Genomic DNA, 15,460 nt, shown 5'->3' with positions numbered 1-15,460 from the left:
CAAAATATAACTGTTCTAGTGGTTTTTGGAAATTTTAATCAAATTTTTTAAAAATCTTGTGCTTTTAAGTAACAGTACAACCCACTTGGAGTCTATGGTGAATTACTCATGGCCTCAATGTCATTCCCATTAAAGATGGCACTGCTGTAAATAAGGTCTGTTTAAGTCAAGCTTTAGCCTAAGATTATATTCATCATACTATTATGAGCTAACATGTAAAACAATAGGTAGAGCTTGAATATTTCTCCTAAGACATGACATTACATACATTTCTGATGGCAGACGGGTATGATATGGTCATATCTGGTCAAAGCTGGGCAGAGACTTGGTAGACAATCTGGTTAGAGCAGGTATAACATGTATTATATATATATATATATATATATATATATATATATATATATTTGTTTTTGTTTTTTTTGTTTTTTTTTGGGGGGGGGGGGGGGGGGTCTAGTTTTTCAGATTTAAACAGCACAAAAAAAAATTTAAGCTCATTCTCTCACTGTCTTTATTTAAAAATGTGTTCAAAATCTATCATTATCATCAAATATGCATTAAATTAAATATTGCTTCACTATACATTTACATTCAGGAGGGTTGTGTCATCATAATCATACAGTACTTCATCATATTCATCTTAATTCTGAATAAACCTGTACCAAAAACTCACAGTTTTGGACTGCTCACTCCACTTCAAATGACAATTAATGCAAGACCTTTTTTACAGTTTAGAGTCATATTTACATGGAAAAAATGTGCATTCAAATGAAATTAATAACATTAAAAAGGTTTTAGAATACTTATTGTCAATTTTCAGAAGTGGTTTAAATTATATTATGTTTATTATTATTATTATTATTATTATTATTAAGGCACATTATGTGTAGCATCATAAAAATCACATTAGTCACACACCTCAATATGTTTGTTTCCAGTCTGCTTGTTTACAGTGTCAGTACAGTGCCAAACCAAAATAGATCAGGCAAAAGCCTGTATAGCAAAATTATCAAACTGTGCAAGTTCAAAAGAACTAGTGCCAATGGCCGCCCATCCATGCCGTGGCTCCCAGAGGACTGCATTCTTCCACAGGGGATAGCCATTGAGATCTGCTGATGCATAGTTTCCCTAAAAACAGAGAAGAAATAACCAATCAGCTGCGTTTATTTCCGAAAAAGTCTCATTCCACAGTGCTGGGAAATGAGATTCAAGTCACAGCAGATAAGACTTAAAGTAGATGAAAAACTCAGCAATAAATGTGTTTAGGAAAATATATATATATATATTAAAAAATTCAACAAACCTTGACTGTAAGGGTCAGTGTGTACCATACATACGCTTTAGTTCCAGACAGTCCCTCAGCAAGAACTGTCATTCCACCTGTTAGATCAAAGGTTTTGCATATATGACCTGGCCTAGTCAAACTTACAGCAGTAGGGGAAGAAAAAGGCTTTTATTCTTTTAGATGCTTACTGAGGTCATTGGTGACTTTGTAGGTGCCATCTGCATACACCCAGAAAAAGATTCCCTTTGTATTTCGGACTTCTCCTCCACCTTTATCCACTCTGACAGCAATGAAGACTCCACCAGTGTGCACAGCCTCCATATACACGTCACATGACACCATCAGGTCATGCCTGATAATCATAAAATACATAGAGCTTTTTTATCTCCCATAGAAAGCAATTCAATTACCACATTCAAGGTCCAGAAAAGTAGTAAAGACATTGTTTATGTAAGATCAACAGATCCTCAGATACTTTGATCTCCTGAGATATGGACAGCACAAACGCATACAGCCATTTGTCTCCACACCCCACAGCGTGAAGTTGCGGGAAAGCGTCTTTCCATCCTGTCCTTCCTTCGCATTTGCTCCTTCTCCCCCACTTCCTTCCCTTTACACATTCTTCCCATCACTCAGTTCACTTAAGATTATATGCAAATTATAATGTTCTGTCAATGCAAATGAATTAACAGTCATGTTTGGTATCATTCGAAATGTCTCAGTGCAACTGGTACAATGGTCTCGTCTACATGGAAGTAAACCAAAGGTATTAAAGGTTTTAAGAGTTTACAGATACTTTGGTTACAACTGTGGGTGTGCCCCTTTCCCAGGGTCTTTCATCCAAACTACCTCCTGTTCCACAGCAAGGTGCGAAGCCCCTAGGTCTGTGGCCCTAGTAAATGCAAATTCCGATTGTAAGTTCATGCCCCACATTGGGGGTTGGTCTGAGTATTTAAAGAAATGTTGCAAAAGGCTCGGCGCGACTCTGTATTCAGATGAAGCCCACGTAGCTGAGTGTCCAGGACACTCAGCAATGTGTATTTTTATAATGTCAGGCATGCATCTTACTCTATTTCTGAGCATTTGATGTTTGTATTGATCACCTTTGAATTGATTATGTAATTGGCATGATACATTTACCTGACTAATAAATTGTAACATTTGATTTTATTCTGACTTGCTCTGAAATTATTGACTTCAGTAGATTACGATGTATCCATTGTTAACGCAAATCTGCGTCAGGTTAGTAACGGACTAAAGTCCAGTTGAGTGGAGAATGGGGCACACCAAAGGTGATTTTAGAGCTCCGACTAACGCTTGGCATTAGTTCAAGTGTACTTAGACTGTAAAGGCTAAAAGGGAATTTCCATTTAGGACAACAAAATGTTGATCGACCAACCTAAATAGGGTGAGCCTTACCTCTGTTTATTGTAACGTTACTCTAGCTAAGTGTACATGGGAAACCATGGCATAACCAAACCAAAGCTAGCATAAGAGAAGTAATATTGGTCGGCTTATCTGTAGTAGTGGTTATGACCTCTGACTAGAGTTAGTGTTACTTTAATTCAAGTGTATACAGATCTAAAAGGACTATAAGGATCTACAGGACTAAACCAAATACTTTTAGAGAAAGTAAGCATGAGAGCGGCACTCTATTAGTATAGTCAATTACCTCTGTCTAGTGACCAAGACTGACGAGTTTGTGATCGTGGGCCCGCATATTAATGAATGGCCAGTGCGAGGACCCTGTGCGACACTGAGAACCGAATGAACGAGTACAATAAGTGTAAAGAGTTAAATAGAATAATCAAATGTAAAGCCAAATTATTATACAACTGACCAATAATCAATTGACATTCTAAACTAAATTCGAGGTCACAATAACATGGAGTCAGATAAAAGATTATTTGGAATTAAACTACTTTGCCACGCTGAAAAGACGGAACACGCAAAAAACCTTCCCCATCCTGTGGGAAACCGCCATTGGGACGATTGGGCGGGCCTTAAGGTGATGATACACGGGGCAACTTTTTGAGCAATGTTGCTGGGCAATGTTGCCGTCAACGGGCAACCTGATGAGACACAGGGCAACTAATTAGGGAAACAGACAGTTGGTAGCAACCAATCAGAGAGGAGCAAATCTATTGCCAACTCAATAAATACTTTATTATAAACACTTATTAGGCACTTTATTTCAACTTTTCAAATATTTTCTTCATTTTTATTAAAAATAAATTCCTTTCGATCTGATTTGTGACAGGAAAAGGGAGAAGAGCGAGTTCGGCAAAAGGCGGATTCGAACCCGCGTCGATCGCATCAAAAGCTATTCAAATGTCAAACGCCCTACAGCCTACGCTACTACAGACGTTGAAAAATACCGTCATTTTAGTATTTAACTGAAATCATTCAATAGCTTCATTACAGCATACACACATTACTTTCGGACAGTTGTTGGTATTTTAAGCAATATATGAGGTAAATTCCCTGTTTTGGGTTGACGCATGACAACTTACTAGCGTAAAAAGATAAAGGTTCACACTCCTTTTCTCCGCTCCACTGCCGCTGAGAGGCCGCCATCTTGTTTGAATTTTTTCTGAAATCTCCGAACCGGTCACGTGATCGGCTGCTAACATTCTGATTGGAGGATCTCAAAAAATTGCCCACAACCGATCTAACGTATCCAGATATAAATTTGTTGCTCATTCTCAATGGGAAAGTGCCCAAGCAACGTTGCTCGGCAACATTGCTCAAAAAGTTGCCCCGTGTATCATCACCTTTACAGTTAAAATAGTCAATGTGACTACAGTGGTTCAAGCTCAATGTTATGTCGCAATTGCCGGCCAATAATATGTCTGCATTCTGACGTAGAGCCTGGAAGCTCTGCAATGTTTCTTCAACATAATCTGTAGGGCTGGGACAATAAATCGATTAATCTCGATTCGTGGATCGATTCTGAGATTTTCCGAATGCTTTACGATTCTCTCTCGAATCGATTCTGAGCTTAGTTTTTAACAGCAGATGGTGCTCTAGGCTAGTTTTAACCACACGCTCAAATGCTGATGAAGAAGAACGCTCGTGCATTCGACAAAGGCCCTGTCCCAAATGGCACACTTCATGTGCACTTTTCTGTCTTGTGGACGCGTGTGTGTGTTCATTAAGTCCGTAGGGTGTCCCATTCATCATTTAAGCTTAAAGAAGGGTGCTCGTGAGCGCCCCCTTTGCGACTGCTATGCGCCCACTCCTGCTGACTGTGAGCTACGTAGAGAACATTACCCGGCAGTCAAAGCGGCATTACGTTATGAAAGTGCGGTCTCAGAGGAAGACCGTGAGGGTTTAGGGTGCTCACTGATTCGAAACAAAAGATTCGTAAGGTTTCAAAGCTTCATGAAGCAGAGTTTCGAAAGCGCCCATCTATACCATATAGAACAGTGCTGCACTCACCATTTATAATCACCGATAACACTTATTGTTTGATCAGCATCTGCAATCCAGGTCACCGGACGCTGAGTGACCACCTGTCGCAGAGTGTAAACATGAGGTCCAGGATCCGACACATTAATGAAATATTCAAAGACCCCAGTCTGGTCAGCAAAGTTGGGAGCCTCTGAGAAATATGGATTTCCAGCTAAGAGATAGGAAGCCAAGTTGTTAGAGTTACACATGCTGTTGTGTGAAAAGTATTACAATAATTATCAAATAAGGGGAAAAATGACAACAAAGCTACTTACGAACATCAAAATGATCTTTGTATGTTTTAGGAAAGGGAGCAGAGGGTGGAGGATCTGGGTAACTCCCTTTCTGACCGTTTGTTACAGTAGTAAATGTGTATACCTCGTCAACATCAATCTCAATGCTGAAATACCCGTTAATTACCTACAGCATTCAAAATTCACACACAAAAATATTACATCAGATATAATTTTGTGAAACACACATCAGTAATTATTAGAAAAATCAATCTACTGAACCAATTGATATTTTTTTATGAAACCCATCATGAAACATCTCCTTATACTGTATTTTTAAAGAGGCTATATCATGAAAACATTCTTTAATTTTCTTGATTTTGAGTATGTACTTACTTTAATAGGTTTGAGATTTTGGAAGAGGACCGTCTTGTTTGTCTTGAAATCAAACTTTGAATGCCACACCTGCAGCTCACTGATTGAAGCCTGTTAAAAAAATGTATTTCCATAAATTTAAAGTAATTTTATCCATTATAAACTCATTTAGGAAAAAAAAAATAATAATAATAAAAAACAAGCACTTACAAAAGTCCCTTTCAGATGGAATGTTACAATTTGGACTGTGACATTATAAGGACGCAGAGGAGGTCTTATGCACACAGAATGGTCATGGCTCTATTAAAAAAAAAAAAAAGCCAGTAAAATACATTAATGTGTTTTATTGTTTTATAATGTGTGACTATTAAGAGATGTATGTACACTACCTTTTGTTAATGTATCCAATTAGTTAACACTGTATCAAATTAATAAACACTTAACCAGCAAGAATACATTAAATCATGACTGCTGAAAATAAATGGAATAAATAACATTTTAAAATAAATTAAAACAGAAAAAAAGTTATGTTATTACTATTTTTACTGTATTTCTAATCAAAAAGCCTTGGTGAGCAAAAGAGACTTTTTTCAAAAACATCTTACCAACCCCAAACTTTTAAACAGTAGTGTATCTTATACTAATTGTTTAGAAAGTAAATTGTAAAAAGTCTCACCATAGTTTCAGTGATTATTGTTAGATTTCCTCTCTTATCAGTCAGTGCAACATAACTCCCACCATATGTAAAGTGTCCCACTGTCTGAAGGTACGTCCAGCCAGGCTCAGTAAACTGGGTTGTGTGGGCTTATAGGATTTTATGAATCATATACGTTGTTAGTCACATCACAAATGATCTTATATAGATTGCATATAAAATTAATGCATATATAGAGTACATAAAAATACATTACCTGTTATCCAAATCGGGGACTCAACAACATAATTTCCACTCCATGGCTCATTTGCAGTCATTAGTCCATCTCTTCCAAAGGGAAGGTCCTCATAATAACTAGCAATGAGGTTCCAAGATATGGTCCTATAAGAGAACACAAACTATTGCTTTTCTCAATGTCGAATGCACGTTTATCTCTGTGAAATGAATGCATGATAAAAAGGGAAATGCTAAATGACTTCTTAGAGTTGTCATACGCTGTCATTTTGCCATTGACGTAGTTCTGGTTGAGAATTCGGGCCCAACAGCCTCCGCCAACGTTGTCATTAAAGGTGCTGTAGTCTTCAGAGGACCACAGTTTCTTCCCAGTCTTCAGGGCCTCAGGCACAGTGTTGGTTCCAGGGTAATGAACCCTGTCAGTCAAACAATTCCAACAGCAAGATCTTTCATCACATTTATTGACATGTCTTGCAAGTGTATTTTATTTCCATTCACTCATATTTAAAAATGGGATGTGTACATTTTAATAAGTAATCATTTGTTTAAAAAAAAAAAATAAAAAATCAACATACCCTAAGACTTCAACAGCATCTTGTAGCTGTTTGTCATCAATTAGAACAGAAGTGATCGGCTCCCAGAGGTTATCACTGGCAATGATTTTAACTCTCTCCAAGCCACTTTTATCCAGTGTGTATCGCAAAAGCTAGCAAACAGGTCAGAGAGAGAAGATATAAAAAGTAATTTCTGACTGGAAATTATTTCATTTAAAGTGCCCCATTATTCTATTTTAAAGGTTCTTAATTTCGTATTTGAGGCCTCCTATAACAAAAACATTCTCATAATATACATTGCACAGCACCACATTTTTCAATGATTCTCAAAAAAAACTCGCCCGATGCTAAATCCCTCTCTAAATCCCTACTTTCTGCGAGCCTACTCTGCTCTGATTGGTCAGACGGCCCAGTCTGTTGCGATTGGTCTACCGCTTACACCGCGTGCGGAAACAAAAGTCCATTACCATAACTGATTCAGCTCCGGAGGCTTCCGGAGCTCAGCAATTGTACACACTGTAAAGACAGTAACGATGGCGTCGATTTTACCATATCAATCCGAGCACGAGTCCGATGATGACACACTGGCAGAACTAGTTATTCCACATGAACCTCCAATTGCAAGAACGACTTGAGCAGGACGTTTCTCAGTGATACTCTGATTGAAGTATATTATGAGATGTTGCAACTGTAATTCCTCTATATCACAGGTGTCAAACATACAACCCTGGGGCCAAATACAGCCCACAAACGTGTCCAATCCAGCCTGGGGGATGATTTGAACAATAACATAAAACAGTTATGTTCAAACAGTAATTAGTTTTATTTTGGCCAATATATATTCTTGACTTGCAAACAAACTGATTTGCAATAATTTCCTAAACTGTCATTTGTGTGGAAAATTACAATATTAAGTTTGTAAATGTTAACACAGCCACATGTTGAATACGGACGCAAAGAGAAGAACACGGACGTGCCAGCAGAGCAAAAACTGTAAACTGCCAAGCTCAGTTTGTGAAATATAGGAAGTAAAATAAAAATATTGAATTGGGTTTTATATGGATGTAACTTAGAAGGGAACTGTCATGAGAAAAGTTTCGCTGCTTTGTGTACAGCTGTAACCAAGGAAACGCTATATCGTTGCTGTTCCACAAGCGCCACCTACTGTTAGAGAGTGAATTTGCATTTTCATTCAGTCCGTCTGTTATTTTTGATTTGTGCAGGTGTCTTATGCAAAGCCACTGGAAAGCAAGTCAGCAACCTTTAGCCAAAAAAGCGTGATGGCTAATGCTAACTGGCGGTACGCAGGCAGGAGTTTTGAACGCCGACACGATAGGCTGAGAGGTGCCGCACATGATTAAGTTAGCCGTTACGCTTTCTCCAATGGTAAGAGATAGACCCTCTTATCTCCCTATAATAATATGATCTTTGTCTTATTTAGCATAATTTCACAAAGCTATAAAGTCAGAGCATGCTGTTTTTTTTTTTTTTTTCTGTAAATCTTGAAATTATACAATCTAATTTAAATAAAAAAACAATTGCTCATGCTCAAAATGCAGTGGTGCCTGTATACCAAATGGCTACCCATATTTTTAGAACATATAAACAACAATTGGCCATAAAAAAGCAATAATAAAAAATATTAAATAAACATTATTTTAGAAATGTAATAAAGTCTTTTCGCAGTAAAAACAAATGCAGTTTTCAAAGAGCAGTGATTTTTTTTTTTTTTTTTCAAACTAATGTGTAGTTTGTATGGTTAATTATAATGTAATTGTCAGCTCACTAAAGTTTAAAAAAACATTTCAGCCCGCACATGGTTATATTTTTCCCATCCAGCCCTCAACCTTGAATGAGTTTGACACCCCTGCTCTACATCATCATTAACAAGTGTATGTCCATCAACAAAATGATATGTATATTTCTAATTTATAGCGGTGCACATGTGGGAACTGTATAATTAACTGTATCAATAATAGTGTTAAGGTTAGCCAAGCACTAACATGAATGACTGATGTAACATTAAAGTTTGTAAAACAAATCTTGCTCAGAGTAGTAAGAACATTAGTAATGGACACAATTTTAGGTAATAGTGAGCCACAGCTGATTTGTAGAAGTATTTCAGTAAGACAGTCATAACGTGCATTAGCTGGATATAATATAAAAAAGCACAATATAAAACACAAAACTACGAAATTTGAACACTTACAGGCTGTGATTCTGAGGAGCAAGTTGCTCTAAATAAAGTGGCTATTGTCCTATCTTAATCACATTTAGACCTCAGAGATTTGAGATGCAATCGTAAAGATTTTGTTACACATTGTATAAAAGGCAATATTCGAAAAAGCATAATAGGAGCACTTTAAATTTCATATGCTGTATATGCACCAATGTTAACAGACAACAATAGACGAGGCACCATTCAAAAGTTTAAAGTCTGTACTTTTTTTTTTTACGTTTTTTGAAAGAAGTATCTTATGCTCACCAAAGCTTCATTTATTTGATCAAAAATACAGTAAAACAGTAATATTGTGAAATATCATTACAATTTAAAATTACTTTTTTATTTTAAAATATTTAAACATGTAATTTATTCATGTGATGCAAAGCTGTAGGACGCTAGTCCTCAGTGTCACATGATCCTTCAGAAATCATTCTAATATGCTGATTTGCTCTTATTGATTGATAATTGTGATAATTTTGTGAACAGAACATTCAAAAAGCACAGCATTTTTAATATAATTTTTAAAATAAACACACATTATGAGTTATAATACATAATACATTTAGTTTACTGCTACTTTTGATCAATTTAATGTGTCCTTGCTGAATAGAACTATAAAAAAAAATTTGAACAGTAGTATACATATATTAAATTAACATATGCTTTCATCCACATCAACTTAACTGTTTCATATTGTAATATTATAATGTAGGTTTGAGTCTACAACCGTCACATTCAGATGAACTACATTTAAATTGTCCCACAGAACTTTAGCAAACGTTGTTCAAATCTGCAGAAAAGATTATATTAGCACAAACAAGTTATTGCTAAACCATGTCATTCTGAGGGGAGCAACAGAACAAGAATTTAAGAAGCCAGAATGCAGACAGCTGAAAAGATTAAATGTAAAACAACAACAATAACAACAACAAAAACACATTTATTATGGAAATTGTTTATTATGAATCTGACATGTTTACAGCTCTTACCTTTATGTATTTACTGTTAAAACTCCTTTCATTCCATATCTGTACAAACATGAACACAAAATTCAGATTAATGAGGAATATGGCCACAGAAAAAAAAGGACAATTTAAAGGGTTAGTTCACCCAAAAATAAAAATTCTGTCATTTATTACTCACCCTCATGTCGTTCCACACCTGTAAGACCTTCGTTCATCTTCGGAACACAAATTAAGATATTTTAGTTGAAATCCGATGGCTCTGTGAGGCCTCCATAAGGAGCAATGACACTTCCTCTCTCAAGATCCATCAAGATCCTCATTGCTCCTTATGGAGGCCTCACAAAGCCATCGGATTTCAACTAAAATGAAGGTTTTACGGGTGTGGAAAGGCATGAGGGTAAGTAATAAATGACAGAATTTTCATTTTTGGGTGAACTAACCCTTTAATGGAATATATGAAAAGCATTTACCCCAACATAATCAATATCCAAGTCATGGTACTGCTTGGCCCCAAGAATCCATGACACCACATAAGAGGCAGTGATATCAGGGAAATCATAAGGCCAGTTTTCACCATTCCCAACCCATCCTGGAAAGGCCCATGGAAGACCTATTGATATAAAAAAGGTAAATACAATACAAAATACATTTTGAGATTGAATGTTCATCAAAGCTGCTATTAATACAAAGCTGTATTTTTACATGTTTTCCCTGTTTGAACCACAGGTCATTTTTACCTATGAGGATGATGTTTGGATTCCTCTTCTTGGCTTCCCTCATAAGCCACCATTCATATCCTCTAAAATAATTCTCATCGTCTTCATAGTGCATGTGTGAGGGCTCAGTTCCATCTGTTAATCATTATATTAAATAGGTCATATGGATACTGCAAACATACCTTCACTATACAGAGGTTTTAAAACTGAAACTACTCTATATACCTGTAGTCTGAGCATCGCCTCCAATTTCAACCTTCAGTATTTGTAATGAGGCTCCACATTTAGGCTGTTAAATACACATTGACATGTCCATGATGTAAATATATTATACACATAATGTTAAAATCAGATAATATTAAAATTCTTTTCTAAGCAAACACACCTTGAATAGGTAGTCTAGTATCTGACTCCGATATGGTTCAGCATAATTGACAAGTAAACGCGAGGTTGCCTGTAAAAAACGAATATAACACATCGGTTTTCACACAGACGTTAGCGTTTTTTGTGAGCAGTTTTACTAACTAAGCACTTCAGAAACTCTGAAAAAGGAAGCTCACTAAAGTAAAACACTCACCCCACCACCGCTTAAACCACCAATTCCATCAAACGATCGTCCAAATCCAGTATTATCATCTATATCGTAATCCTCGCCTAAACAAATGCTGATAAAGATAAAAATACTCAAAAACACAAAACGCTGGTTTTCTACGTTCATTCTATCTCGTGCGCTCCTGCAGCGTTATCAGCTGACTTGCGTGTTCCGCGATAGGTGGTGCTTTGATGAGCCTAACCACGCCCATAACACCGCCCCTCTCAAGCGTCTGTGGTCACAGTGGCCGTGCGTCATCTACGGAGGTGTGGCTTGTCGCGGGGGAAACAAATGATTCGTTTTGGGGAAAACGATTAATTTTGTTAGATTGTTTGCTTTCAGAAAGAAGTCATTCTGTTATGTAGATGTTCATGACTCCATCATACGTTAATATAGACCTATTAAATAATATTATTAACAATATTATACTTGTTTTTAAAGATGAAAAGATTGAACAAATTTTAGTGAACATTAATATCATTAGAACATTAATTAATCATTTTGTTTGAAGAAATGTTTTTGATGTTATGTCTGCCATGTTCCCTGTTCTATGCACATTTCGATGGTAAACTAATAATTTATTAAGAACTAGGTTTCTTCATTTTTACTTTCTCTTGTCAAACGTTTGAAATGAATCATGTTTTCTTTCCACTTTTTATCCGAGTAGTCTCATTTGCAACATCCCTTTAATTATTAAAAGATATCTTTTGTGTGTAGATATGTTTTGTGGTAGTTGTCACTGTAAAGCAGTCCTCTTTGAAAATAAATACAGAAATTATGTTAATTGTTATTGGTTTGTTGCTTTGTGGTTGGTTACATAGGCATAAAGACTATAGAATAACACAATACACCTCACTCTTACTGTTTTGAATGGGAGAAAGTGCAACGCGCAATATGGCGGAATAAGTCCTGCCTTCAAAAATAAGAGCCAATCGCCGATTGGTAAAGTCATCGTGTCACTGCAGCGGCCGTTAAAAGCTCCGGTTCCTTTAGAAACAGTCAGACGCGTGCCTCCGACACAAGAGACGTGCGTTTAGGACTGCGCATTAGCTTGATCCAGCCTGAAAAATATATTTTTTTAATTATGATTCGAGCATTTAGAAACACAATTTATGAGACAGTTTTTGTCAGATTTCATTGGTGATTTCAAATATGAAATTTAATCGAAAGCTTGGCAAACAGCTCAGGAGAATTTGATGTTTCTCCATTCAAAGAGATAGGAGCTGCACTTGAATGCCAGAGAGGCGTTTCAAAGATGGCCGCCGAGTGAAATGACTTGTCTTAAAATGGACTTTGATAGACATTTGGAAGACAGAAAAGTCATGCTGTGCTTCCTCTGGGCTCACACGTTTTTCATCAAAGTCGATCAGCATATGAACAGAAAATGTATATACTATAATGCTTGATGTCAGATGATGACTTACAACTGAATATTGAAATTTCTTTGGTCGATTTTGATGAAAAATATATACAATGCCGGTTGAAATCTAATAGCAGTTTGAAGATTCACCTTGCCCATCCTATTATGTGACATAAGGGGTGTATGTTTGTGGTAATATGTTTTTTGTTTTTTTTCCTGTATGTAAGGCATGATGGAGCCATGTGGTCTTTCCTCAGTTTTTTTGGGAAACAATTTCAGAGGAGAGAAAAGCATTGCATAAATTTAATATTCACTTTCTTTCTTTGATAGTATCCACACAGAACATGTCATCTTTCATAAACCATTTCATTTCTCAGTCTACGTTTTCATTGCGAGTCAGATGTGAAGGGAGTTCTCATAGATGGTAAGAATTTTCTCAGATTTGTGGGGCTGCCAAGTCAGCTTTACAGACTACTTTATTTACAGCGTTCTCCTATGGAGGCTTATAATACAATTGGAAGCATACATTGATTACTTATATTTGATTTTTAAACTTCTACAATCTGTACCTCATTTATCAGCCTTCTCTGGGGGAAGGAATAGCAAGGTCATCAGAGATAGGATTTTGGTTTATTGATTGATGGTTTGATATCTTAGAAATATGAGTTTCTATCTGATAGCAATGTAGGAAGAAAAATAGCTGCAGAGTTTTATTTCTAGAGATTAACTATTTTATCTTTTTTAGGTTGCAAAATGACAATAGGAATTGAATTGTTTTGTTGTTGTAGCATGTAGTTGATTATAGATTTTTAGGCTATATTGTATATTTTCAAGTTCAATACTGAAATACTGTAAAAGGAATACATACCCTTTTTTCCCTCAGATGTCTAACTATATTTATTTATGCTTAAACGCATAATTATGTCTTTTTATACAAAAAAAATCATGTATTTAATATCAAGTTAATAAATCCAATGCAAGGTCTAACCACAAGGGGGCAGAAGTGACTCACAATTGATTTTTTTCTTCTTTTCCCCCCTTCTTCTTCTTCTTTGTCTTTTTTATTTTTATTTTTTATTTTTTAGTAGGCCATTTACAAGCGACGTAACTGATATTACACAGACATTGCCACAGGCTTCTTCCAACCTGCGTCTTCATTTTTATGATCAAGGATTGGTATCAAGCTCCCTAATTACATCAGGGGTTCCTTTAATTGCTCACACAATGTTATCCTGCTGGGGATATCTTAAAGAAGAGGACAAAAACTTGTGTTGCATAAGCAAAGGGGAAGCTTAATTATACAGTGGTGATTTGGGAAGTACTTACAATGACTTTCAGAGAACAGATGCTTTTAATTGTATAACACAAGGCCAAATTAAAACACTTAGATTAGATCAGAAATGATTGAAACAGATATTTTCAAAGACATTTTAGGTTCTCTAAATGGCTTTTTTGTGACCCCAAAAAATATTTGGACACCTAAAAATGTATAAATGCTATTGCATTAGATCAAACCAAACCATAACTGATACTATATTCAAATCAGCATATTTTTTTTGAGAGAGAGAAAAAAAAAAAAAAAAACAGAACAAAAATAACTAGTATTGGGGGGAAAAAAACCCCCGTAGCATCTCATGTTTGCAGTTGGCTTATCTAATGCACTGAAATATATATTTTTGTGGTAATTTCCCAGGTCAACACTGAGCCTCAGTTTTTGTTGGGTGTAGATGACTATATTACTTCACCATGTTACCTTGCTGAGATGAGGTTTTAGGGCGTGTCTTTTTACATCTCATCTATTTGATATCATAGTGCAAAAATAAAAACCTCTGCCATGTAATTTTAGCAGCATGAAGGTGTACATGGCTCTTAAATCACCGGCGTGACCTCGCTTGCATCCATTCTTCACCTTTTTTTTTGTGTGTTTTATTCTTTCTCTGTGCCCTTTTCAAATGTTAATGGCAACACGCTTGCAGAAGAAAGCAGGTTATTCTTTATTCCAGAGACAGTCGACTTGATCTCTTTGACCATTTCAAGTCAGACATTGATGCATTATACAGTTGGTCAACAATTTATTGCCTGACCCTGTATGCAAGTAAGGCGGGTTGCGCAAGAGAGAAGCAGTTTCCACTTGAATATGAATAAATGTTTTAATGTCAGCCTGACATCTTTTCTGTGCTCACACTGGCACTTATTTGTCTTTTTTATTCTCTGCTTATGTGGTTATGTATTCGTGGCACATTTTCTTCCCCCTTTGGGTCGTAACCTTTCTGTACATCTACATGGATACAGCTTTGAAAGACTTAGCCTTATCTCCTTTTTGACTGTGTAGAGCTCAATTGAATGTGGACAATAGGAATAGGAATAGAGATGTTATAGAAATACCTTTCATTATTTTTTTTATGCACATGGGTAATCTGTCTGGCTTGGTGTGAAATTACACTATACTGAGCAACAGAAGACTATAGGAAGTGATAGGTATCCATACAAGAGCCTATGACTTGGTTCAGAGATCTGGTCATGTTCCTCTTGTTTTCCCTACAGAGCATAGGGTGTGACTAGAATATCTTTAGAATGGATGGTTAAATGCATAGGGGATTGCAAGAGGTATGCTGTATGCCACCTGGATTATTTAAGCGCTTGAATGCTTGATTCTGATTGGTCAGTGGCGGTATTCAGCGGTCAGATATTTTCCAATATTTACTGTCTCCCATGACAACGCTGTGTCCACCTTATTTTTAATGTAAGTGCAGACGTGACCATTTGTAAATTGAATGTGACTGGCTTCCAGTGTCATCCAATTTTAGTTAATTTTAG

General features: G+C 36.3%; 1 protein-coding gene across 1 annotated transcript; it reads right to left on the bottom strand.

Moving 5' to 3' along the window:
* Positions 1–449: 449 nt before the first annotated feature.
* On the bottom strand, positions 450–11,450 carry galcb (galactosylceramidase b). The gene is made up of 17 exons (XM_067368096.1): positions 11,269–11,450; positions 11,077–11,145; positions 10,917–10,980; positions 10,713–10,826; positions 10,446–10,585; positions 10,000–10,038; positions 6,808–6,938; positions 6,493–6,648; positions 6,255–6,379; positions 6,020–6,147; positions 5,554–5,643; positions 5,365–5,454; positions 5,011–5,155; positions 4,724–4,907; positions 1,471–1,634; positions 1,301–1,377; positions 450–1,125 (listed from the first exon to the last, which is right to left on the bottom strand). The coding sequence occupies exons 1-17, from the start codon at positions 11,407–11,409 to the stop codon at positions 979–981; spliced, it is 2,004 nt and encodes a 667-aa protein (XP_067224197.1). The 5' UTR covers positions 11,410–11,450; the 3' UTR covers positions 450–978.
* Between the last annotated feature and the right edge of the window lie 4,010 nt (positions 11,451–15,460).

Source organism: Chanodichthys erythropterus, chromosome 18 (genome assembly GCF_024489055.1).
Source record: "Chanodichthys erythropterus isolate Z2021 chromosome 18, ASM2448905v1, whole genome shotgun sequence".
Lineage (NCBI taxonomy): Eukaryota > Metazoa > Chordata > Actinopteri > Cypriniformes > Xenocyprididae > Chanodichthys > Chanodichthys erythropterus.
Note: the sequence above shows the minus strand (reverse complement) of the source record. Positions and strands in the feature narration are given on the sequence as shown.